The 19,236-nt window shown below is 41.5% G+C and overlaps 1 protein-coding gene across 2 annotated transcripts in view; it reads right to left on the bottom strand.

Annotated features, from left to right (window-relative positions):
- The window catches only part of MINDY3 (MINDY lysine 48 deubiquitinase 3), a 2,129,565-nt gene that overhangs the window by 1,067,895 nt on the left and 1,042,434 nt on the right, over positions 1-19,236 (bottom strand). For both annotated transcript variants that reach the window (XM_044067502.1, XM_044067503.1), the window contains exon 9: positions 641-711. In XM_044067502.1, coding sequence (XP_043923437.1) covers positions 641-711 — 71 coding nt within the window. The remainder of the gene's footprint in view (positions 1-640; positions 712-19,236) is intronic.

Below are 19,236 nucleotides of genomic sequence, written 5' to 3'. Positions count from 1 at the left end.
CTGCGCATCCAGCGACCTAAGTGTAGCAAGGGAACAGGGCCACTGGCAGGGTTGGCCAGGTAGCAGAAATAGAATGAGTGCCTATTGGAAAGGTCTTGTTATCACAGTGTGAATGTCTGAGGATTTCAATGTCTGGGCGACCCCTGGTGGAGACCAAAAGCCATGCTGGTTATCTCAGGTAAAAACAGAGGGGCAACAAAGACAACTGACCTCACTGTACTAGCCGCTCCCACGGGAAGGGACTATACTCAAGCAGCACATGCATAACGGCTCCCAGCTCTATATTTACAACTTCCCTTGGTGTTAACTCCAGGGAGTGAGAGACCTTAAGTCTATGAGATCAACTTCCTAAGGAGCTACGACGCTGATCCAATGAACACCTATGTCCGAGTTATCAGGAATGCAGCAACTGCAGATCTTGGGATGGATATATGAGGAAGCCAGGGGGAACAGCTTAAAAGCTTAAAACCTGTGTGACATCTGGTGGGGGACAGAATCATTATAATAAAAAATGTCTTAATATTTTAAAATACAACATAAGCAGTAACAATATGGCAAGTTTTGTAAAATAGGCTCTTTTAGATTCAGCCTTCGGCAATGTTTGCTTAAAGTTTTAACAAAATATCAAACCAACACTCACCTTGCAGTACCGCAGGGATTCCATTAATGTTAAAAAGCCTACTGTTGCTTGATTACTTATGCCATGTAGCTCTGTAAGACAAAACATTTTAAATGTAATTCCTGAACAAATTTCATAAAACAGAGTATTAATGCATAACAAATTTTCCCATCGCACAGACAGCCATGGTGGTTGTTTGTATCCTTGCCAGCATCTCTGCAAAGAGTACATTACTAATAAGGCCCTAACCCCACTCCTGGTGGCTGCTGTTCTTCAGCTTCCGTGTGCATGTGTTGTTGTGCTTCTACCCAAATGATGTGGTCAACTTTTCTGTCATGGAAAACCAAATTCACAATCCTGGACCTAGGCATTCTGGTTCCTTCCAGGCCTCCTCTTGCATAGTGGTGAATGCTCAACCAGAACCACTACTACCTCCCCCTAGGACAGGTGAGCCAGCACCAGCCTCTCATTCCCATTCTCATAACTCAGCTCTTCCAGTACTTGAACCATTATTCTAAATTGGGTCAGCTGAGTCAAAGTCAGCACTTTATCACTAACAACAACACAGACCGGGTCATGGCTGAAAAACGGTCAAATGACAAATCTACTTACCTAGTTAAATAAATAAAATAAGAGCAGTGTCATAAGGAAGAATAGTTGTGTAAGAACTTACCATAACCACAGATGTCCTTCTCTTCCATGTTGCAGTATTCATAACCTTGGGGAGACGTTGCCTGCAGCACTGGACATCCGGCCAGTATACCAAAGTTTTAGAAGCTGGGGTATGTGCGACGTAGTATGCAGGGGCCATAAACTGATGTTGGCTATATCTGTGATGTCTGCATGTACCCAATTCAGAAACTGGCTGCCGCATAGAGAGAGAGAGAGAGAGTGACCCCAGGAGCAGGAGGTAAGATCCTAAGCCAAATTTCCCCAGGTACACCAAAACAGTTATAAGTATGTCCAAAAAACAAGGGGGCAGGTGGGTGTGATTGAATACTGCAACATGGAAGACAAGGACATCTATGGTTATGTTAAGTTCTTACACAACTATTCTATGTCCTTCTATTCTCATCTTGCAGTGCTCATAACCTTAGGGAGAGTACCACAGCTCTCTAGGAAGTTGCATGGGAGGTAAGTAGGAGAGCAGAGTCAATGAGACCCTGCAGGACTGACCTAGAAAATCCTGCTCTAGTCCTGGAGATCAGATCCAATTTGTAATGCTTGGTAAAGGTATGTACAGAAGACCAAGTTGTAGCATCTCAGAGAGAGGCATAATCGATGCCCTTGAAGAAGGCTGCTGAAGAGGAAGCTGATCTGGTGGAATGGGCCTTGACAGGTGAACTAAGTTGCTTTCCATGAAAGGAATAATAAAAGGCTATCACCTTAGAAATCAAAGAGGCAGTTGTGAGTTTAGACACTGCCCTGCCAAGTGCTATAGGATGGAAGGAGACAAAAAGCTGGTCAGACTGTCTGACAGGTTTTGTCTTGTCTAAGCAGAATCTCAGTTGCCTATGAACATCCAGGGAATGCAAAGCCCTTTCTGAGGAGTTCTGTGGCTGAGGGTAAAAGACAGGGAGATTAAAGGGTTTAGGGAAATTTCATTAACTACCTTTGGCATGAAAGAAGGGTTAGTTCTGAGACAAACTCTACATTTATGAAAAATAGGATATGGAGGAGAAGCCATAAGGGCTTGGATTTCAGATACCCTCCTGGCAGAAGTAAGGGCCAATAGCAAAACTGTTTTCCATTTACAGAATTTAAGGGAGGGCGAATTGGCTGGCTCAAAGGGGACCAATCCAATGTAAGCTTTTCCAGCACAAAGTTAAGGTCCCAAGGAGGAGGAATAGGCTTACGAGGGGGTCTTATCTGAAGGTCCTCTTTCAAAAACAGCTCGACTTCCAACCTGAATGAGTCAAGGGAAGGCAAGCAGAAATAGCAGAGAGGTGTACTTTTACTGATGAGTAGGTCAGTCCCGAATGTAGTAACTCACACAGGTAGGAAAGGACCAGTGGAACAGAAACTAGGAATGGGTCCTGTTTTCTTTTGAGGCACCAATGGAAGAATCTTTTCCACTTTTAATAAGTCATTTCTCCTTGTACTAGGTTTCCTGGCCTCCTGAAGGACATTAAGTATGTCCTCTGAGTATAGGTGCCTAAAAGTGATCAGAACCCTATCACCTACAGTGTCAGTTTGAGATTGAGTAGGTGGAGGTGAATAAAGGATCCGCTGTCTTGTATGAGTAGGTCGAAGCAGTGAGATAACCTGTGGTGACTGCCCTGAGTTAAGAGGTTAGGGTAGGGGAAAGCAATGCTGTCTTGGCCAAAAGGGAGTCACCAGCAGGATTTTTGGTTTGTCCTTCGGTATTTTCAGGAGGACTCTGTGAATCAGAGGAAAAGGAGGGAAGGCATGGAGGAACATTCCCTCCCATGAAAAGGAGAAGCCGTCCACCCTCTATGTTTCTGCATGGGGAGCCTTGTGCAGAAGAGGGGCATCTGTTTGTTCTGGGGGGGACGCAAACAGATCTGTCTGAGGAATACCCCACCTGTGAATTAGATCCTGAAATACCTCCCTGTGAAGCATCTATTTGTGGGAGGGTGTCAAGGTTCTGCTGCGGGTGTCTGCCATTCCATTTTCTTCTGATGGGATGTAAACTGCCTGCAAGTGAATTTGAAGTACTGCTGCCAGGGACCATATCCCTATAGCCAGACAGCAGAGAGGGTATGACTTTGTTCCTCCTTGCTTGTTTATGTACCACAGGTCAGTCATGTTGTCTGTGATGACCTTTAGGGTGCCTGGCAGAAGGATGTCTTGGAAGGCCTGCATAGCCAAGAATATGGCCTTTAGCTCATTAAGGTTGATGTGTTCCTTCCAGGAGAGTTCCCTTTTTAAACAGGGATGAAGAGGAAGTTTTATTTCCAAGGGATGAGAGTGCTGGTTCCAAGAGTTTCTCAAAACCCACTGAAACTTCCTCATGTGCATACCTGGCTAGAGGGATCATGGAAATCAAGGAGGCTATATACCCTATTATCCTGAGAAATTCCCTGGCTGAGATGGTAGTCAGAAGTAGCAGGGAGTGGAAGAACAGAGAAAGAAATTCCACTTTCTGTGGAGGGACAAAGACCAACATGAAGTCTGTCCATATCCTGCACCCCAGGAAGACCAGGTCTTGAGAAGGAGTTATTTAAGACTTTAGGCAATTCACTGTGTAGCCTAGACTCTGTAGAAAGTTGCAAACCATGTCCAGGTTTTTGGACAGGGTTAGCGTCTCTTGGTGCAGAATAAGAAGGTCGTCCAAGTAGGAATACGTTTGAATGCCCTGCAGTCTGCAGTGTGCAATGGTTGGGGCTAGGCACTTTGTGAATACTCTTTTTGCTGTGGAGAGGCCAAAGAGTAAGGCAGAGAACTGAAAATGTGACGAACCCACTGAGAAATGTAAATATTTTCTGTAAGGTGGAGGATGGGAATATGTAGGTAAGCATCTTTCAGATCTAGTGAGGCCAAGAATGCTTGCAGAGGTATGAGGGGAAGGAGGTGCTGAATGTGAGCATTTTGAAAGCGGGCACTTTGAGAAAGAGACTGAGGTTGAATAAGTCGAGGATGGGTCCCCAACAGGCATCTTTTCTTGAGACCAAAAACATCCTTGAATAAAATCCCTTAGCTAACTGATCCTCTGGTACTTTTTCTATAGTCCCCCAAGATAGAAGTTGGCTCAGGATAGAGGGAAACAGTGGCATCTGATTGTGAGAAGGTTGAGGTATTCCCTGGAAGGGTGGAGTAGCCCACCAAGTCATAAAGTATCCCCTCTGGATGATAGAAAGCACCCACTTGTCTGAGGTTATTTTCTGCCAGAGAGTAGGGAGAGGGTAAGACATAGGAATAGGTGGGTGGAACTGGTTAAGAGATGAGAGTTACAGTGGAGGAGCTTTGTCTTGGTCTGGCTGCCTCCAAAAGGATGACGGTGTGAAGGTGGTAGAAGACCTTGGAGCAGATTGCTTTCTGGTATGCCTCAATCCTCTTGACTGAGAAGTAGAGGGATGAGAGGACTGCCTCTTGACAAAGCTAGGTAATTTCTATGAAATCTGGGGACAGGTGAGACTAGTAAATGTTTTCAGTTTTCAAAGTCTTTACCTTTTTCCTGTAGAGACTTTAGTAACTCTGCAGACGCTACTCCAAAAAGGGCTTTGTTGTCCAAGGGTGCATCCAACAGCTAAGATTGGACATCCAAAGGCAAAGGCTGAAGTCTCAACCATGAAAATCGCCTTAATACAGAGCCAGAAGCAGCAGACTTAAAAGAAGCTTCTATAGTATCATAGCTGCACTTAATAGACTGTATAGTCACTTGAGAGACCGTGGGAATAAGGGTACTTAATTGTGCCTTAACAGGAGATTCTGGGACATCTGACAGAAGAGTAGAGGCCTTGGTCAGGGAATCTAAAGCAAACTTGGCCTTATGGGTCTGATAATTAATAGCCCTAATGGCCAAGGTGGAGGAAGTATATACCTTCTTCCCTAACCTGTCCATAAATTTGCTATCTTTATCCATTGGAAACAAGGAAGAGGAGCCAGGAGCCGTGGTTCCCCCTCACCATCAGGTTCTGATGTTGAAAAACCTCAGTGGATGTACTCCAACTATCCACAGCACTGGCTTCCATTTCGGTTCCTGCTTGCTGCACAATACCTGACATCTGGAGTGATCCTGGGCTGATCTGCACCTCAAGGATCTCACCAGACAACTGAGGTGTAGCTAGGGTGTCAGGCCTAAGTTTCTTGGCCTTCTTCCTAGGCGGCTCCCCGGAGGGGGCTGTTCCACTTTCCATACCTGATTTTCTAAATACAGTTTTAAAGCTCTAATAAAATAAGTAACAAAGGGCCACAGTTCCAAAGGCAAACCAAAACTTTAATATGTGAGCGTTTTCATTCACTCAAATCAAATGAACTTCTTCAGACAAATTCAAACAGTAAAACCCCTCCTTATATAACCACGAAATCACATGACCAATAAAATGCATTGCATCACAAGTTTAAAACTGGTTGTTAAAAAGGCATATACATATTTATAAAGATATTTATATATACTTTAAAAGAGTTTTTAAGCACAAGTGGACCATTATTAATATATAAAAAACAATCAAAAAGGTGCATCCATACAAACCTATAAGTACATAAAATATTGAATTATAAGAACATTCTATACCGAATTTCATAAATTCATTCAGCGTAATAAACCTTTAAGCTTGAGTAAACACATAAGAGAACACTGATCATTAAGGCCTGGATAACTATGCGCATTTAAAGTAAGTTGCCACCATAACTCTTGTCTTTCGAGTAATAGGGAAGTATGCCCATCTCTAGGGCTCCCCATCACCTAGTCGATCACCTTAAATTTAAAGTTGTGCCCAGGGTTGTCCCTAATGTGGCTGGCCAAAGCATTATTTTCTCTGTTTCTATTTATACTATAAATGTGTTCATAGTTCCTTTCTTTGAACCTACGATTGGTTTTGCCGATATAAAATGTCGGGCAGAGTTGACATCTTGCCAAATACACCACACTTTTAGAGTCAGAGTCATATCTAGCAGTGAGCGAATGAAAAAAAAACAAAAAATGCCTATTAGCAATTGTATAGTCCCTACCTATATCTATGTACCTGCAATAGTTACATGTTTCACATTTAACCATTCCTGGGTTCCTGTTGTACAATTTATGCTTTTTCTCCAATGTATTTTTTAGGTTAGGTCCTTTTCTATACACAGCTCTTGGTAGGATGCCCAATTTAGATCTAAGATCTATGTATTCCATAAGGATACACCAGTTTTTTAACAGGGTGTCCCTTATGGATTCACCATAAGGTGTATATGTAGTAATCAAGTTGACAATATATCTGTACTTATCACTACTGTTATTAGTACGCATTGGCATATTTATGTCAGTACTATTACCCGCGGGGGGTGGGAGGGCTAGGCGTATGAGCTAATACGCCTGGTAGTCCCAAAATGGGTGAGAAGTGCCCCTCCCTTCTTTTTATTTGGACTTCTTTTATGAGTCCCTGCAGTAACACTTCTGGATAGCCCCTTCTTTCAAACATTTGTTTTAAATTACTGCATTCCTGCACAAATTCTATATCCAAGGTGATCATCCATGCTGCCCTAACCAGCTGACCTTTGACTATAGACTTTTTTCTGGTATTGTGGACGGCTGCTTGTGTAATGTAAGAATGAGTTGGAGTAGGTTATTTTTCTATGAATTTTAGATAAGTAGCATCCCCTTAAGATGTCCTTAGTGAATTCCACATCCAAATAAGTAATCTTTACCCTGTCAAAATTGGATGTGAATCCTAGGAAGGATGTGCTGGCATTCATCTCATCCACTATTTCCTTGGCTGTAGTTTTATCTCCATTTATGATCATAAATATATCTTCCAAAAATTGCGTATAATACACAATTTTATCTTTGATGTTACTACTGGTAAACACAAAATGGTGCTCCCAGAAGGCCATAACTAGGCTGGCGAAACTACCGCCACATGGGGACCCCACAGCTACTCCCCTTTTCTGTAGATAGTATGTACCATTAAATATGAAAAAATTATTCTGTAAAATGATGTATAGAAGTTCTTCAACTAATCTAATTTAATATGCAGGGGCACCTCTTTCTACTTAACCATCTACCACTCATTTAATTCCTAAACTGTGGGGAATGACTGTGTAAAGGTCTTTTACATCCACAGTTAAAAAGCTGAGCTCTTCTCTACATTCCTGATTATTCATATCCCTTAAAAATGACCAGGAGTCTTTACAAATTTGGTGCTCCACTGCCACGTATTTTTTGAAGATACCATCAACCGTCTTAGCACAAGCATATGTGGCTGAATTTCTCCCATCAATTATGGGGCGCAGAGGAGGGTTAGCAAGATTCTTATGAATCTTTGGAGTGCCAAATATAACCTGTGTGATAGGTGTTAATGTTGTTAAATAGTTAAACATATCCAAGTCTATTAGACCACAAATAAATAAATCATTAATGTAACCTCTTATTTTCCTATATGCTGCATTAAGTTCATTTAAAGACACCATTTCATAACTGTCCTGTTTCAGCATTTCCTCCATTCTACAGTTATTGGTCATAAATACTAGCACCCCACCATGATTCTGATGTTGGCAAGCCTCAAAGCATTTAGTTTCAGTACATTTTCATTAGTCATATTCTTTTGCAATCCCCCATCAGCATAAGAGCCCTTTAATTTATTTCTAAAATCAAATTCACATATTTTTCAAATAGTGCTAATATGGGATGCAAGGGTGGGTTAAAAGTACTAGGAACCCTAGTTTCATTCACATTATTCATTTCACAACCATGAAATAAAAGCTGTAAATTTAACTTACAAATGTAAAATTTAAAGTCCATCAGTACAGTGCCTATATTTGCTTTATGTGTTGGTATAAATTTTTCACTGGACAGTTTTAAAGCAGCCAGGTGGCTTCTAAGGGTTTTCGGAACAAAGGATTGGCAAATGGTACAGGCTTTGTAATCTTGGGCCTCCCTTAGACAAAATAAACACTGCTCATGTGTATCTTTATATGGGATTCTCCTACCACAAGTACACTTTTTCTTAGTAGAAGACGTACATCTGAAACAATAGCAAAGAAACAAGAAAAAAAATCCCACAAGGGTACTTATCTCAGTGCGGACAGCCGGTAAACCATCAAGAAAATTGGAAGGCCAATGTCGAGCAAACGCTGGATTGCAGAACCGGCGATTGGACGTCTGTCTCTCGCTGCGGCAGAAATGTTCTTAATTGGGTACGTGCAGACATCACAGATACAGCCAACGTCAGTTTATGGCCGCTGCATGCTACGTCGCACATCCCTCAGCTTCTAAAACTTTAGTATACTGGCCGGATGTCCGGTGCTGCAGGCAACAACTCCCCAAGCTTATCAGTACTGAAACACGAGAACAGAAGGACATTTAAGGTTTCATTGACAACCTCTTACAGCAAATGACTGTTGAAGTATATAAACAAGGTGACACTGAAAATGCCAGTACATTTCATTCTGGCAAATGTTTTAATGGGGTCTTTGTCTCCTCCACTGTGTTCACCTTAGAAAGGGAAGAAGTGCCGCTGGAATTCAACAAATACATTCAACCTACCTCTAGTCTGTACAACTCAGGCTGAATGCAAAGGTCAATGAAATTTCATCTTAAAAACTTAAAAGGACAACTCTACCCTTGATTATATTTAACTTCATCCTATTTACTTTTCTTCCATAATACTAACTAGGAGTGCTTTAATTGCCTTGAAGACATTCAGTACCTTACAGTTTCTTCATCTGTATTTTCCAGCCACAGATTATTAAGTTCAAAACATATTTTTTTCTTATGAAATTGTCTTAGTCTGCATGACAAACAGAAGAATACACTCTTTCTGAAGTTTTCACTGTTAGTAAGTGCCCTTAGTATTATGTCCCAAGACTCTACACTACTGAGGTCAACGTTAACAGGAGTGGGAGAAATCACTGTATGTAGAGTAGGCCATTAGCTACAATCCAACATTACATAAACTCATCATTTTTGGATTAAAATATGTTGTTATAACTATAACTAGAACACTATGGGCAAAATGGAACACAATAAGATGTGTGAAGCTGTCTTACCAGTTCTATCAAGTGTAAACTAGAATTCATTAACTGAACAGAGCTGTTACTCCAATGGTGTGCAAATTTGTAAGCAATACAGCTCTAAATACCTAATACAAACATACAATTTAGTAGCTTTTGCAAAGTAGATGGTCTAAATATGACTTAAATGCACTGTGAAAGGGTAAGTAGCTTAGAGTCAAGCAGGAGCGACCTTAGGTCAACTGGTGCCCTAGGCAAAAGGGCTCAACAGCGCCCCCACCACACCATCTGGTGCCCCCATCCTGGTCTACCTACACCAAATAAATACTGGAAAAGCGCTCCTGCTACAGCAGCGCCCTAGGCTGCATCCTAGTTGGCCTATGTCTAAGACCGACTATGGAGTCGAGAACAAATCAGACTAATTCAGTTATAAAGAAACAGTGACACTGGTTCTGAACACAACAAAAATGTAACAGAATTAAAAGATTTAGAACACTCAAATGAATGAGAAAAAAAATCCCATAATTTATTGCATCCAGTCTGCGTCATATTATGGGGAAATATGTACTGTGGGAGAAATGCAAACTGAACACAGAACATTCTGTTAGTACGGCAGTTGTCATCAGTCCATTTATAAGGGTACAATAAATTAAATAACAAACTCACTTATACCTTTGTACCTCATGGAGACAAACACATTATCAAGCATTTGTTTCTTGGTTTCTGTGAAGATTTTTTTCTTTTAAAATTGATAACAAACAGAGACACTTGGGCCCAGTCAGTCAGCTCTTAAATCACTCCAAACACAGCTATCATTGTGTTCAAACCTACTCATCCACTGCACGACAGCTTTTCTGTCCCATATCATAATGAAGTCTTAATCGGTTGTGGAGCGCTCATATTTTGTGACAGACTGCTCCATGACTTAACAAATTACTCACTGAAAATGCTTTTTCATATCTCTTGAATCTTCAAATATTTCCTGTGTCTACATTTTAATGCTGGGATCCTTACTGTTAGGGCACAATTAGCAGTTTAGTAGTATTGCATCTTCCAATATCAGAGTCACAATAAACGTAATCCTATATAACATTGTATGATACCAGAAAATCCACATCTAACACCTTTAAAACAATATTATGTTCTATATACAGATAGATGGAAGACATCCATGCTAACTATAGTTCAAGTGGAACAATAGCTTAGATGATGCATCCAAAGTGACAAATAAGGAAAACCAAGGACAGTAAGCCAGCCCAAAGTTGTTGCAAGAAACTTGTCTGGAAAGGCGTGCAAATGCACTGCATGATGCGTGAGCACATGCATGCATGTGTGAACATGTACACACACACACACACACACACACACACACACACACAATCATTCTTTTCTTCTCTCACACAGCATGCAGATCAATTCATATACATCACATTTCTGGGATGTAGAATACAACCACGGCACCCACAAAGACCCACACAGACTTGCTGAATATAAATTACATACTGGTAGAGACTGTAATATCTTGGCTGAAAATACTCAAACAGCTGGGCTGGAAAATACTCAAGACAGAGCAGTATGTACATAACTTAAGATGGTCACTGGGAAGCACCATTAGAAAATGCTGATGCGTCAGAATAAAAATAAAAATGTATCATTTTTAAACAGCTGCACTTACTGAACTTAATCCTAAAATTCTAAAGTAAAAATACAAAAGAAATAAATGCATACGTTCATAAGTAATGACGTGGTAAAGGAGACTTCTTAAACACTGTACAAGCCACAGCAATCACACCCCTGCATTGCTGAAGTGACTATTTTGCAGGTTAAAGAAGCTTGATAGGAAATTATCACATACAACAAAAAAATGATATAGTGCTAGTGACCGATGCTTCCAGAAGAATACCATTAAACCCAAAAGCAAAGCTGTACAGGAAGTGAAACACACTGAATGTTACGTTGTCTTTAAGAAGCAGAGTCAAAAGAAAGGATGAACAGTGCTGTCTGTCACTGATGCAAAGAAAGATTGATATTTATTTTGATCGACAAGGTCTGAATAAAGTAATGAAAAATTGTAGTTACATACTTACCATAGCTCTGTGTTTGCATTGTCTGTTTTCATCCTTCTTCAACTGATGGGTGTCAGATCCAACCCTCGGATCCGTCCTTGGCCACTCGACAGACTTTAGGCTCCATAGCTCAAGCTCTGCCTCTTAGCCATAATCCCCCTGATTACTTGTGAGTTACCTCAGATTGAGTTTGTCCTCAAGTTACCAAACACAATGCCGATAATGGAAAAGGCAACACACAGTACTTCTGAGTAAGTAATTCAACAGGTAAAAAGATGGGAATCATGAAGAAGTCAGAGAAGGGGACTCTGGAGCCCATACAGCAGAAATTATTCAGTAGTCTCTTTCAGGTCATACCAAGATCCAGAGAAACGGGGAAGGGAGAATGTTTGGTGGGAAGCTGAAGGACAAAAACAGACAACACAGACGCAGTGTGGTGAGCACATAACTTTAATATCTGATATTGTCTTTTTCATCCACTCCTCAAATGATAGGATACAGTTCCCAGCTAGAATCATCTTGGGTGGTCCTCAAGGAAAGATATTCCACAGTACTGCAGAGCAAAAAGCTGCTCTATTCCTAGAAATACTTCCAACCTGTAATCAGCTATAAAAGTATGACTGTTGGACCATGTAGCAGCTGGGCAGATGTCATGCATAGATGCTTTAACCAGAAAGCAGATGAAATGGCCATAGATCTGATGAACTGTGCCTTAGGACATTTTGGCAATTACAGGCCTTTGTTTTTGTAAATGAAGGTGATGCAATCAGTGAGCCATCTGGCTAGAGTCACTTTTGACACTGTTGTGCCAAATTTAGCTTTAGAAAAGGATACAAACAGTTGTTCTGACTTCCTGAAATCTTTAGTTCTGTGAATTTAAAATTGAAGCGGTCTACAAACATCTAGTAAAAGACGCATATATTCTCCCTTGTTAGAGAATTTTTGTTAAGAAAATTGGTAACCCGATTAACTGTTTAAGACTAGTTTCAGACACCATCTTGGATAGAAAGGAAGAAATAGTCTGAAGTGACACCCTGTCCTTGTGAAAAATCAGGTAAGGTGTTTGAGAAGAAAGTGCTTAGAGTTCTGATACCCGTCTAGCTGAGGTAATGGCTACTAGAAAAAGTTTTCCAGGACAGAAATTTTAACTTAGTTTTCACTGCTGGTTCAAAGGGAGGGCGAGTAAGGGCCTGAAGAACTAGCATAAGGTCCCACGGAGATACAGGATCTTTTATTGTAGGGCAGAGCAGTAAGGCCCCCTTAAGGAAGGCTTTATATAATGTCAAAGAAGCCAATGAAGAACTACATATGCCAGTGTGAAAATTTGAGATGGCAGCCAATTTGCACCTTAACAGTCAAATAACTAGTTCCTTCACTGAAGATGGAAGCTAGAAATTCAAGAAAAGCTGGAATAGGCATGGAAAAGGGATCCAACTGTCTCTGAATGGCCCCAGTAGCGAATATTTTCCAGTTACTTTTATGTTTCCCAGTGGAAGCTTTTTGGAATAATAAAGGAATGTGGCAAACAGGTGAGGAAAGCCTAGAACTTCTAGCCATCACTGAAATTGGAGAAACTGTGCCGTCAACTTGAGGGACAGAATGCCTGATTGAGGCAGCCCAGACAGATGAAACAAAGTCCTGAAGAGGAATCAGTACCCATGGAGAATGAAGAAGATGAGGCCACAGGAAGAGGAACCATACTTGGTGAGGCCATAATGGAGCAATGAGGATCACCTTGTTATTCAGCTGGCAAGTTTCCTAAATAAACTTTGGAATAAGAGGAATGGCAGGAAACGTGTATGATAGACTGGAGGAGCAATCATGAACTAGAGCATCTCTCTGTGACTCTTCCTCTGGGGGGGGATCAGAGAAAAGTACCTGCTGCACTTGGTATTGAGGGGAGTGGCAAAACAGTCACAGCCTGGTGGATCCCACTGGCTAAAGGTCATGTCAACCACTGATTGGTTGAATGACCACTTGCTAGGATTTAAAATGGACCTGCTTAGTTTGTTCACTAGCATGCTGGTTTTACATGGAATATGCATTATCAAGAGAAAGTGGTCGGAAAAGATTGCCCAGTGCCACACTCTCATTGCCTTCCTGCAAAAAGTGGGTAGTAAAATCTGGTTCCCCCTTGTTTGTTGATGTACAAGACTACTGACATGTTGCCCATCTGAACTGTAACCATCTGTAGAGGTAGAATATCTTGAAATGCCTGCAACGCATATATGACTGCTCTCATTTCTAGGACAATGAAGCAAATGTTGGCATCTGTCCGAGTCCACGTACCTTGGACTGTCCCTCACAGGTAATGTCCCCAACCTCAACTGGGAGGCATCTGTAGTCAGTGTGGCTTTGGGGGAAGGGAGTATGAAGGGACGGCACTGGGAAACTTCCACCGCATGAATCCACGATGCACCGCATGAATCCACCATGCTATGTGTCATCTGCAAACTGCATTGATGTAAATGGGAGTTGACACCGATGAATGCCTGATCAACCACTGTACCACTACGGTCAGCTGTAGTATTCTCATGTGAAAAGTGCCAAAAAAACTAGAACCGTGAAGGCCATCATGGAACTCAACAGCTGTAGTACTAGTCTGGCTGAAGGTGAATGAGAGTAAGGATATGTATTGCCTGTTTCCTTAAAGTCTCTAATCTTGACTGAGGAAGACTTGCTGCTTGTGATTTCGTGTCTAGATGGGCACCAATGAACTCCAGAGTTTGTGGTGGACAAAGATGAGACTTCCAGCAATTTAAGGTAATGCCCAGCTGTGAAGAGAGATGCAGCAAGTGGTCCCTGACCTGAATTAATATAAGCTTGGTGGAAGCAGATAGGAGTCAGTCATCTAGATAGAGAAACACCCGGAATCTTTGCAGTCTCAGGTGATCTGCAACTACTGCCATAAATATGAACACCTGGGGGGGCTGTGGTGAGACGAAAGGGCAGGGCTCTGAACTGGTAATCACTGGCTCCCAACTGGAACCGCAGGTGATGTCTGGAGTACCTGTGTATCTTGATATGATAGTACACATCCTGATGATCTATAGAGAACGTCCACTCATCCTTCATTAAATGACTCAGGAAGGACTGAACTGTGACCATCCAGAACACTGAGCGTTTCACAAACTGATTTAGATTGAGGAGATCCAAAATTGCTCTAAGGTCTCCAGTCTTTGGTATCAAAAAGAATCTTGAATACGTTCCAGACCCTAGCTGGTCTGGCAGAACCAGTCGGATAACTCTTTTTTTTCTAGCAGCTTTTTAATTTCTGTAACTGCAGCTTTCCTCTGACTGGATGAAACATCACAAATTTTTCTGTTGTGTTTTGGGGGAGCAAGGGAAAATGGAATATAATAATCTCTGTCGTGATATTCTGCACCAAAGAATCTTTGGTAATAGTGGTCCAGGCTTGAGGGTGCAGAGATAGGAATCCCCTAACTGCCACCAGACTGCAGCATTCACGTAATCCTTCAGGGATGCTGAAAGGGCTTAACCAAGAATGAATTTCTGAAGCCCTGATGTTGCAGGCCACCTCTGCTATGAGTACGGCATCTTCCACTGGAATTAACCCCTCTGCCACAAAGGGATTTTTCTCCATAGGAGTCTTGGAAAGAACCGTGTGAATTTTCTGAATCACAGTTTTCTACCCACTCTCTGGTTTTGGGAGAAGGTTCTTTGAGATATAGAAAAATGGATTCCTATGGCAGAACGTGTTGTCCCATCTTACTCACTCCTGGACAGAGTCTCTTTCAGCTAAGCACCAAATAAAGTGGACCCATAAAAAGGGGTGTTCATGAATGATGACTTGAAGGGCTCTGCAAAATCACAAAGGTGCATCCAGGCATGCCTTTTAACAGTTAAGCCAGAACCTGCCTCTCTAACAGCTCCCTCTGAGGCATGAGATATTAATCTCATGGAAGCACTGGATAATGACTGGAAAGTGGCCAGTTGCAAAGGAACTGTTTTCTTATCCTCCACAGAAATGGAACCTGAGGGGTACTGGAAAACTGTTTGCTCAATTCCCTTTGAAACATGGTAACATGTGCCAAATCTGAGGGCAAAGGTCGCTGAAGCATAGACATGCTTTCCATGCCTGTCCAACACACTAGATTCCCTATTAGATGCAGAGAGAAACTCTGTTCTGTTAGTTATTTACTGGTGCCTGCTACAACCACCATAGCATATGGGGAGGGGGGCTTGCTCTAATAAGCCCTATCTTTAGGTGCAACAAGATATTTGTACGGACATTTAGGGATGGGCTCTGTGACATTTGGATCCTTTAAAGTCCGGAGGGGAAGATAAGGTCAACCATCTCATCTGCCCAGGGGACGACCCAAGTTGTAGCTGATCTGGCCCAAATGCCTCAAGAAACTCTGACTCCTCTTGGGAGGGGAGGTCAGAAGACCAACCTCCTTTTCTGTTTCAGAAGTTCAAGAATATCTCCGAATGAAACATCCTCAAGGGTTGATCTGGAGGACCATTCACCTTCATCAAAGTCATTATCTTCATTTAAAGACTCTGTAGGGTGTCCATGTGCCTCCTCCTGCAAAACCCCTTCAAAGGGGCTCTCTGGTGGGTGGTTTCGGACAGAACTCATAAGTACCACTAGTGTCCTAAATGAGGACCGTCTCAAGGCTTGATCTGGTCAGCTGTCCCAGTGGATGAAGAGACTTAACTTCCACAGAAAGCAGTTGAGTGTAGGCTGGACCTGGGGGGGGGGGACCCATCTGTGTCACAGAAAGTGTTACAGTGGAACAATGACAAGCCTTTGGATCTGACAAAGACAGGATCAGGAATCCCAGGACTGAAAGCTCCAAAATCACAGGATAGATCACAGTAGGAGCTAAAGCCTGGGGTTGAGAGGTGGATAGGCTCAAGGGTCAGATGGCAGCCAGAGCCGGTAAAACACACAACTGATTCTGAGCTTTGACAAATTTGTTCATTATACTGTTCACATTCACTTCTGATAGGCTCCTGGATGACCTTAGGAAAGACTACGTAGATGATGGACAGAAAGCTCTTTGATGCGTGTCTTGCAGGAAGGGAGAGTGAAGCCTCAAGGAGATTCTCAGAGATTTCGATTTGGAGCTGACTGGAACTAAATGAGGAGAAAGATCTGATGATTTTGGTTTTGTTTTTATGGGAGTCGAGCTCTTGGAAACAGTCGGAGCCAACAACTTAGATACCTTCTCAGGTGGAAACAAGCCCTAAGTCATGGAGGTAGGAGAGCAGTTTGAGAAGCATTTCCTCAATTCTTTAGATCTCTCAGCTGCGTCTTTCAAAGAATTTTTACAGGAAGATGGTGTTCCAGACTCCAAAATGGCTGAAGATGGGAGTAGACCTTTCAATATTAGCTTACTCTCTCTCAACCAAAGCTCTATTATTAAAGCTAGCATAAATGTCAGCTGTAACCTCAATATGCCCTGGACCTAAGTAGTACACACGTAATGAATGAATATCCAAATCTGGGACCTTATGCCTGCAAGATGAGCACTTTCTGAAAGCATTATGTTTCTCTGACATCTTTACAACAAGCAAAACTGCCACAATAATAACCAGCACTTACATGCAAAAAGAGAAGGTGGCAGTGGGATATAAGAAAGATAAATATCAACAATGGTAAAAGAAATACCCCAAGGGTATCTAGAAAAATTAGCAATCAGATATACCAGAAATAGTAATGAAGATATGCTTCGAGGTAAAAGAACAGGGTGAGGGCTTAAGACCCAAATGTTAATACTAAAAGTGTGCATTTATATTTACACACAAAAAATATACATATATATATATATATATATATATATATATATATATATATATATATATATATATATACAGACACACACACACACATATATGTATTTATTTATTTATACATACAAATTCCTGTTAAAGGTCACCACATCAAATAGCAGCTTTGTGATTCACTTTACTTCAACATTATTTCCAAAGCCTGGAACAAAATCCCCCAACACATCCTTAACACTACCAACACAACCAAGTTTAAACGACTTCTTACGGCACACTGTGGCTCTGCTCATGCACCTCGCTTGGCTGACTGAAGTAGATATACTTTATTTCTTTCCTCTTCATTAACTCTCTCTTAACTACACTTCAAATCTCTTCTCTCTTTTTCTCTTCCGATTTCATTTATCTTCCCTCCCTTTTCCATCTCCTCACCTTCCCCCACCTCTTCTTTTCCCCTACTCCCTTCTAATATTTTTCCAATAAACCATCAGGAACTAAAAATATATATACTGCTATATATAGAGGCTTCATTAAATAATATTTGTTAGTCATTTTGCTGCTAAGACTTCTCACGAACAGTCACTGACCCACATGTTGTACTCGGAATATTTAACTCTTAATTCTAATTGTTGTAATTATATACTCTGAATAATCTAGGGCAGTCATCTTGCTGCTGACACTTCTCTCCATGGGTAAATGACCCACCTGTACTATGCAATTTTTAGTTCACTGCAAATACTATAAAATGTACTTACTGTACTGTTACATTCTGAATTTACAATCCACATGGTGTATTCATCTTGATGTCATCACTTCTCTCCATGAATAAACGACCCACCTGTAGTACACAATTTATAGCTCACTACAAATACTGTATGATGTAATTACTGTACTGTGACATTATGAATTTATGCACTTTGACAACTGGTTATTGTATTGTATAATTGTACTTGGAGCTTTTCTCCCTGGGCCTCTGCTGAAAATGGGCTTCCAATCGGATCTCCCTGGTAAACAAGTGGTAAATAAAAATAAAATAAATATACATATCAGGGGAAGGTACTACAGAGAAAAAATATTGAGAAACTAGATGAAAAGTAAGGTGAGGTACATATCATTAAAGAAAAAAAAATCAACCAGCTCAGTAAAGCTAATGGTAATCACGTCATATTGCTGAAGCAGCAAATGAGATCTGAGGTCATTCACAAGTAGTCAGGGGATTGTGGGTAGGGGAAGAGCTTGAGCTATTGTACCTAAAGTCTGCCAAGTGGCCAAAGTTGAATCTGAGGGTCAGATCAGAGACCCATTAGTTGAGAAACAGACAAAAAAAGACAACATCAGATCACAGTCACCCCTGGGATTCAGGTCACTGGCTAAAGCTCTTGCCACCCCTATAGTGCCTTTTTTAGGCAAGGTTCAAAGGACAAAACCACCACCGTAACAGACACAAGCATGCAAAATCTGAAGGCAAGGATACTCAATGCTAGAAGTCTAAACCTCCAAATGCACTCTCTCAAGGCACTCCTAAAATGGAGAACATCGATATCTGTGCAGTAACTGAGACCTGGTTCAAGGCTCCAGAGAACACCCCTGCAGTACCAGACTACAACTCTTACCAAACTTTTTGGCAACCAAATCAAGACTGAAACACTAAAGGTGGAGGATTGTCCATATTCACCAAGGATATTCACACCTCCAGGCTAGTTGCCGAACACAATGCATCTGAAATTCTCCAGGTGCAACTAACACTAGGTAAGACTGCAATCCAAACTGTAGCTTGCTACAGATCCCCCACCATGCCCCAAAATTCTCACTACACCTTTCTAAACATACTAGAAAATATTAAGATACAACCAATCACCCTAATACTGGGTGATTTCAACTACCCTGCTATTAACTGGGAAAACTACTCAGGTACCAACACCTTTTTCCAACGGTGCTTGGAATTCATAAATTCCAACACCCTGGATCAACTAATCCATTGTCCCACCAGGGGCTCCAATATCCTAGACCTGGTCATTACCAACATGAGAGATAGATGCTCCAAACCAGTGGTCACCCCCTCATTGGTCAGGTCTGACCATAAGCTAATCACCCTTGACATCCACATCCCACCCCCAACCCCTAGTAAGGAAACCTCCGTAAAAAAAACTTCTCCAAAGCCAACTTCATGCTACTCAAGTC

The sequence above is a fragment of the Protopterus annectens genome, chromosome 3.part1 (genome assembly GCF_019279795.1).
Source record: "Protopterus annectens isolate FY-2018-M chromosome 3.part1, PAN1.0, whole genome shotgun sequence".
Classification (NCBI taxonomy): Eukaryota; Metazoa; Chordata; order Ceratodontiformes; family Protopteridae; genus Protopterus; species Protopterus annectens.
Note: the sequence above shows the minus strand (reverse complement) of the source record. Positions and strands in the feature narration are given on the sequence as shown.